The following is a 7714-nucleotide window of genomic DNA, read 5'->3' as shown; positions in this document are numbered from 1 at the left end:
AGGCTAGCCTCTCCACACACGTGCAGGTACAGAGGTGCACAGGCTAGCCTCTCCACACACGTGCAGGTACAGAGGTGCACAGGCTAGCCTCTCCGCACCTGGGCATTCAGAGTAAGGCTTCCTCCCAGCATGCTGGATCCATGCAGCGCCCTTTCTCCTTATAATTTTCTTGGGAGGTCCCAGGGCACGGAGCACCCAGAGTGCTAACAAGGCCCCAGGGGTACAATGAGAACACTAGGCAGGGAGATGCTGCCCTCTAGAGGGATGTATAACCCACTGTGCCACACACAAGTGCAGGGGTGGCAATGAACCAGGGCAGTAGTGAGAGGTTCCACAGAAAGCGAAACGATAATAAAGACAGTCGGGGATGAAAGGTTAGCAAGGGCAGGAACTTGGCCAGGGTGGGTAGGAGCGGTCAAGCCTGAGCATCCACATAGTTATTCCCTCGCCAAACATTCAACACGTTTAGCAACACTAAGGACCTAGTCCAGTGCCAGACTCAACCCAGAAGAGCCAGCCATGGGCTCAGGTGCCTCACTGTGGAGGAGGGGCAGAGAGTCATCTAGAATCAGTGTAATGGTACGTGCCTACAGTCCCAACTGCTCTGGAGGCTGACGCAGGAGACACCTGAGGACAGGAGTTCCAGACCAATCCAGGCAACATAGCAAGTCTTTTTCTCCAAACTAAACAACAACATGCTGGAGAGTTGGCTCGGTGATTAAAGGCACTTGTGAAAGACCAGGCTTCAGTGCCCCATTCCCAACATCCACCTGGAGGCTCACCACCTCCTCCAGTTGTGAGCATATATGTGGTACAGAGACGCACATGCAGGCAAAACACTCATACACATGAAATAATAAAAAAACAAATCTTAAAAAAACTAAACAAAAGCCCAAGCCAGTTGGGGATGTATCTCAGTTGAGCGGCTCCTGAGCAGGAATGAAGTCCTGGGTTTGTCCCTAGCACCGACGGTATAAACTGGACATAGTGACACACACCTGTAATCCTAGCACTCGAGGGGCAGGAGGATCAGGAATCCAAAGTCATTCTTGGCTACATACAGAGTTTGAGACCAGTTTTAGCTATAGGAGACCGCGTTTAAAGGACAAAATGTCTGCCATGCGGTGATGGCGCACACCTTTACTCCCAGCACTTGGGAAGCAGAGGCAGGAGGATCTCTGAGTTCAAGGCCAGCCTGGTCTACAAAGTCAGTTTCAGGACAGTCAGAGCTGTTACACAGAGAAACCCTGTTTTCACTACCCTGCCCCTGCCCCTGCCCCCACCCCCGCAATGTTGGGAAAGTTACTTGCTTGTGGTTGAGGCTCCTGTTACTAGTTGCGACTCTTAGGTGGTCAAGGAAGGCTCCGTGTAGCAGTGGAATAAGGAGAAACTTAGCAGAGGGCAGGGGCACCGGGTTTTTCTATGTGAAGGCCCAGAGGGCTAGTTAGGTTGTTTGGTTAAACAGAATATGGGAGGACATAGGATGAGATGGGCTGGGGCGCAGCCGTCTCTAGGAATAGGCACATGCTAGGGTGAGGGCGCCCCTCAGAAGGTTGGGGAGAGGGGCAAGAGTTTGGGGTTGGAGACGCCAGTGACAGGATGGAGTCTTGTGGCTGGATGTGGACTGCGGTAGACACGACACAAGAGATAGAGTAGTTAAAGTGGCTTGGGTTGGGGATGTAGAGCAGGTAGAGTGTTTGGCTAGCTTAGGACTCTCTCTCTCTCTCTCTCTCTCTCTCTCTCTCTCTCTCTCTCTCACACACACACACACACACACACACACACACACACACACACACTCTCCACCTGGACTGTGAGTTGAAGGAGGAGGTTGATCCTTATCCAGCCCAGGCTTGCCCTGCTGTGGCCAGGACAGCACGGAGAGGAGGTGAGGTGGATTTTGTTTCTGGCCTTAAGGTGTCTTGGGCTTTAGCAGCCATTGCGCCATGTGCTATTGCCGCTGCCTAGAGACCAACCTAAGTCCCATATAGGGGCTCCAGCCTACAACATGGTCTCTAGGGCCAAGTTTCAATCCCCCTGCCTACTGGCACAGCTCTACTCCAACCCGCGGCCTCCCTGGAGGATCTGGCCCTGCCGGGATTCCCCCAGGCCTGGTCGTTCCCGCAGACGTCCCAGGAGTTCGTTCCCGCGGGTCCCACGGTCGCTAGGCTGCAGGCTGGGGCCCAGGTCCTCTCTGCTGGGTTGTCAGAGTGTGGTGCAAGTGCAGAGCGTGGTGTCAGAGTGTGGTGTGGTGCAGAGCGCATGGCGGCAGAGCCCGGGCGCTCGTGGACTCAGGCTCGCACTGTGTACGGCGCTAAAGAGGCGCTGAGGCGAGGCGTAGGCCGCCGGCAAGACCCCAGCGCGCAGCCCAACGGGCCGGTCCCCGAAGATATCCGCGCTCCGGGCCGCCTGGCTCGCCTGCGTGGCCAGCTGCGGGCCGAGGCGGCGGGGCGAGCCGAGGCGCCGCGGCTGCTGCGGTTGGTGGAACGCGCGGGAGCTCGAGCCGGGGCGGCAGGGACCAGCGAGAGGAGCGAGGCGCGCAGCGGAGGCTCGGTGTGCTCGGTGTGCGGGGAGCCGCGCGGCGGCGCCACCTATCCCGCTGGTGTCCTGGAGGTGAGCGAGCGGCGGCTGCAGGAGGGGCTGGCGGCCGTGCGTGCGGAGCTGGGCGCGGGGCTCGAGGCGCTGCGCGCGGAGCTGCGGACCGAGCTAGACGCTCTGCGAGCTCTGTTGCCACCGCCGCCACCGCCGCCCGCTCGCCGCGAGCCCCGCGGTCCCACCCTGCTGCGGGCCCTCGGCACCGTGAACTCGTTGGTTTCAGCCTCGAGGGCCACGGAGAACGGTCCGGACGCCCCAGCCGACGGCCTGGCAAACCGAGCCGTGGCCCGGAAGAACCACAAGAAAACCCCAGTGCCTCCAACGGCTGCACAAGGCGGAGGAGATTGAGGGGCTCTGGAGGCCCCAGAAGGGAGTAAATTGGTCCTCCTATACGGACTCCCCAGATGCCGCCAATGATGCACCATTATTTAAAGGGCTGGCGGCAGAGGCTGCGTAGATGGCTTTGCACTACCCCGGACTGAGGCTGCTCTGTAGAGCCTGCTTTAGTCTTGAAGCCAGGGAAGAATCTGGACCAGAATGTGACTGCTATGGAGTTGGCAGAGCCAAGGGATCTGCAGCCTGGAAGCAAATGGTTGCACTTTTTTTTTCTTTCAAGTCCTAGGGGTAGGCAGGACCTCCATGCACTAGAATAGCACTGTGTAACAGACTTTAGGGACTTAGGTAGCTGACACACCGCCACTTGAATATACACCTCTACATGGCATGATCCGGACATCAGTTTGCTAGCCAACACTACTTTTCTGATAATGGGGCCACTCTCGCACCGTAGCGTCACGTTGTCAGTATCCTTTGGACTCAGCCTCGGACCGTGATAAGGACACAGCCCTTCTTCACTCAGCTCTCCCAACAGTCACCCAGCATCAGCTTCTCTCTAGAAAACATTCCACAGGGTACTGATTTCCCCAGAGTGTCAGCAGGAGTGGCTTCATAGCACTTTGTCACCAAATGCAACCAACTTAGTGCCTTCTGTTGGAGCCTGCTTTTTCTCAAGGACTGGCTTGGGGTCTCAATGAGGATCATCATTTTAATGCAAACCCCTTTTTTGGTTACCCAGCTTGTTTTTAAAATAAATGTAATTTCTGGTATAGGTGGCATTTTTGAGATGTATTACTTTTCTCCCTTCCCGTTGACTGTGAGATTCAAAATAACATGTTGATGCAGGTGGGTGTCAGAGTTGCATAGCTGAGTGGGTCTCAGTTTTAGAAGAAGTTTCCATGATTGAGGTGGGCAAAAGGGCGGTCACTCAGGAGCCTCTCGGTTGTATGGACTTTGAGGCTGCATTGAGGTTGGGGTTGGATTCTCTCCCCACTGTCCCCTTGACCACTAGACACACGCCTCTTCCCAGCCACATCAGGCCAAAGTCACTCTGCATCATTTATTGTGGAAGCAGGAGTCACCCCTGGATCCTAGGGCCCCTGCCAGAGCCCGAGGCCGACTCCCAAGCCCAAAAGAGCCAGGTGCAAACAGGGCAGGATAGGGACTGAGGACCGGATGGATGCTCCAGGAGAGGCCCATACCCTGCGCCCTCCAAGAGGTTGCTGGGGGCGGAAATTATCCATGAGCGGTCTGGGGTGCAAACCTGGTGGCCCAGTCTGGGGCACGGTCTGGAACTGGGCTACCTAAGGGTGGGTAAAGATAGGTCAAGACGCCACGGGGTGGGCAGAGAAGGCAGGGGTGGTAACTGATGCTGTGGGAAGGAGCCTGGCATCGGGTAGGGGTAGTGGCTCCCACCTGTGCTTGGCCAATGGGTACGGGGTTTTCAAAGACTGTCCAGAGCACGGCTGGCTGGCAGCCTGGCGTGGTCAGAGACCCGGAGTATCGGTAGTAGCGCAAAAGCCCCAAGGCAGTTGGCAGCAGGGAGGCCAGAGGGAAGGATGTCAGGTTCACAGAGACCCCTGTGTGGCGGGAGAGAAGCTGGAACTCCCCCCACCCCGCCCTGCTTTTGTTCCTCACCCACCTACCTTCCAGCCCAGATGGGACCCTGCAGCTCCTTACCAGGTGAAGATACATTTTTTAGGGCAGACACAATGGCAGAGAAATTGGTATTGTCCCTGTCCTCCTCCTGGGGAGAATTCCAGTGAGAAGGGCTTCGAAGTTGTGTGTATGTGTGTGTTTCCAAAGATGAGACAGGATAGTTGGGACACCAGTAGGAAGGGCCCAGATGGTCTGGGAGATCTTGGGGTGGAGCGAGGAAGGTCTCTTCCCACGATGTCCATCAACACTCCATTGGCCCCCACCCCCTGAAAAATCCCTAAGTCCAATGAGGCCCACAGACTTCAAACAGATCCCTGCTCTCCAAGACCCTCTTTCGGGAAACAAGCATGGAATCACACAGCCCCTTCCTCACCACCAACAGCACAGCCAGCACGGCGAGCCCATCCTGGTGGCGTTGTGCCTCCCTCAAATCCTGGTACTTCGTGTTCATGTGGAGCATGTGCATCTAGGAAATACAGACCACAGGTGGTGTCCGGCAGCCCTCTGCTCCCTAAGCCCACCTTCCTTCTGGTCATCTTGAACCCACCTCCATAGAGCAGTGCTTCTCATCCAGGCTGTGCTCTGAGCCTCTGTGCCCTGGGCTGCCCCAATGGAAATGCAGCTGCAGCAGCCGGTACCCTGGTGATGGCAGCCCAGCCCCTTGGATGACCGGGCAGCTCTGCTGACAGGAATTTACTCGCAGTATCACTGAAGGTGGAGGAGCGTATGAGTCTATCCCCCCCCCCCCAGCAGACTCCCCTGCTGTGGAAATCAAACTGCCCCTGGCAGTGCAGTTATGAGGGTCTTGATTTCTTTCCAGCATCTTGACATCTAGGTGTGAAACTGGCCATGGCAAGTTTCATTTATAGGCAGGTTCTTACCACCTCCCTACAGTGTGTGTAGAGCCTCCTCTGCTTTGTTCATGAGGATTTAGATTCTCATGTGTGTCACATTCTCATAGCTTCTTAGGTCTGTCCATTTGTGTGTGTTGGGAGGGGTGGGGTGGTGAGATCTTTAGAGAAGCTGCTTTCTCAGCTCCTCTGTGTGTCCTGATCCCTGTGTATGGGTAAGATTCCTGAAAGCTGCGAACTTCTTGGCTCTGTGTATTTGGTCCTGACTTTATGATGCTGACCTGTATGGCCATCGTTCTCCAGGGTCCACGGGTCTAGAAGTGCTGAATCATAGCCTTGAAAGATGAAGGGCTCAAGAGTGTAGTCCCGCTGGACCAAGTGAAGGTCAATGTTGATAGGGGACTGGGCTGGGCCCCCACAAGCAGGTGCTAGCTCCTTCCAGTGAGTAGGGCCTGAGGAGACAAAGCCTGAGATCTGCAGCAGGGCCAAGGAAGCTGTCTGGGAATGCACTGAGGGTGGATCCCATAACCCAAACATCCCCAGCTGAGGACTGTCTTCTCTCCATCCTCCCTCCACAAGTGGTCACAGTGGCTCTCTAGACCCATCTGACTTAGCTACTGAGCAAGTCTGCAGACAGACTGCCCCATACACAGGGTAGACAGATGTGGGATATGACTCATGTTGGGGACCACCCCCTGGCCACACCGAGGCTCACAGACCCTGACCATGGATTACAGCAGGCACACATGATGATAGTGTGCCTGCTGCTTAGTGCCCAGTCCTTAGGAGCATAGGAGCTAGTAGAGACCACACAGATCCACATAGCCTGTCACACTGTCCTCACCGCACTTTGGGTCTTGGGAGTCGTAGCACCAGGTACCTGCAGGCAGGAGGCAAGGACTGAGCTATTTAGTCCACGTGGCAGTTTAAAAGTTCAGTTTTGGCCTGAGATCAGGAATGGGGTCAGGCTAGCCAGGAGAGGTTGTTCCCCTGTCCATCTCCTACATGGTGTCAGGGAGATCTAAGCCCACACAGGCAGGGCCTTGGTGCTCACCCTCGGAGTCCACCTGTGCCACAGGTTGCAAAGGAAGAAAGCAGAGCAGGAAGCCCAGGGCCCACATGATGCAGCAGGGGCTGTGACTCTGGAGAACTGAAAACTGGACAAGAAACGTGTGCCCAGGCTACTTGAAAAGCTGCTCATTCTTGCTGAGGCGGGGCTGTAGAGGGCCGGAGTGGGTGGGGCCCAGGTAGGGCCACTAGGAACAGAGGTGGGCTGGAGCTGGTCTAGGGCTGCGTCAGCCAGTGGAATAGCATTAATTCTGAAGGCTGTCTGATTATTATTCTCTTACAGCAGAAGCAATGAGAGACAGGGACCCGGGGTGACATGCCAAAGCCACTAAGGGCACTTTGGAGACTAGTGACCAAGACTAAGAGGCTAGGGAAAGAAGGCATGAATGTTTCTTGCCTTATTACAAACTCAAGACTCCAACCTGTCCCAAGTCCAGGTCCACAGCTGCCTTCCTGCTGATGCTCCTGTTTGAGGATCACTCTGCTAAAAGTCTTGGGAGAAGCTGCAGCCCTTCTGTGGTGGGGATATCGCAGTAGCTCAAGTCCCTTTGCCCAAGTCTCAGGCACTCTGGACACCATGTGTCTGTAGGTATGAGAAGATTTGTCCTACTGATGATTACCAGGGAGCGGGCTGGAGACCTGTCCCTCTGGGTATGCCAGTACTCAGCATCTCCTTCCCATCGCCCCAGGTAGTGCAGTGGAAGAGCACTTGCTTAGCACGTGTTCCTGCATTTATCCTTAGCGCTGCAAAAACAAAGATAGCAATTGCTGGAGGACCAGATTCTTCCCAGACGTGTTGAGGGATTGAAGCTCCCAATTCCAATCAAAGGACTCAGCAGTTCCTTCCTAACCCTGACCTCTTGTCAGGCTTTGTGAGAGCCTGTTCTGTCATTGCCCTTCCAAGCTAGTGGGAAAGGCTGTTAGGACAGCAAGTTTGATTACAGCTGTAACTCTTGTTCCTGGGTTCCGATCACTGAGGGCTCCTGCATGCATGTGGTGCACATAAATATATTCAGGCACAAGCGTGAGCACACACACACACAAAGTATAAAAACTAAAATACGATGTCAGGCATGGTGGTGCATGCCTTTAATCCCAGCACTCAGGAGGCAGAGCCAGGCAGATCTCTGAGTTTAAAGTCAGCCTGGTCTACATTAGTGAATTCCAAGACAGCCAAGGCTATGCAGAGTTTCAAAACAAAAAAA

At 55.1% G+C, this 7714-nt stretch overlaps 1 protein-coding gene across 1 annotated transcript; it reads right to left on the bottom strand.

Moving 5' to 3' along the window:
- Window positions 1–4022: 4022 nt before the first annotated feature.
- On the bottom strand, window positions 4023–6562 carry LOC101988223 (carbonic anhydrase 15-like). The gene is made up of 8 exons (XM_013354752.2): window positions 6496–6562; window positions 6286–6321; window positions 5723–5893; window positions 5138–5298; window positions 4964–5056; window positions 4612–4678; window positions 4348–4511; window positions 4023–4235 (listed from the first exon to the last, which is right to left on the bottom strand). Exons 1-8 carry the CDS (start codon window positions 6560–6562, stop codon window positions 4023–4025), a joined length of 972 nt encoding a protein of 323 aa, XP_013210206.1.
- Window positions 6563–7714: the final 1152 nt, after the last annotated feature.

The sequence above is a fragment of the Microtus ochrogaster genome, unplaced genomic scaffold (genome assembly GCF_000317375.1).
Source record: "Microtus ochrogaster isolate Prairie Vole_2 unplaced genomic scaffold, MicOch1.0 UNK68, whole genome shotgun sequence".
NCBI classification, from domain to species: Eukaryota; Metazoa; Chordata; class Mammalia; order Rodentia; family Cricetidae; genus Microtus; species Microtus ochrogaster.
Note: the sequence above shows the minus strand (reverse complement) of the source record. Positions and strands in the feature narration are given on the sequence as shown.

Excerpts from the sequence above, each read along its gene's own strand:
- LOC101988223 (XM_013354752.2), bottom strand. The coding sequence starts at position 6,562 with ATGTGGGCCCTGGGCTTCCTGCTCTGCTTTCTTCCTTTGCAACCTGTG. Across the intron at positions 4,512-4,611 it reads AAAAAATGTATCTTCACCTG|GGGTCTCTGTGAACCTGACA; the intron begins GTAAGGAGCTGC and ends CCCGCCACACAG. Across the intron at positions 4,236-4,347 it reads TACCCATTGGCCAAGCACAG|GTAGCCCAGTTCCAGACCGT; the intron begins GTGGGAGCCACT and ends ACCCACCCTTAG.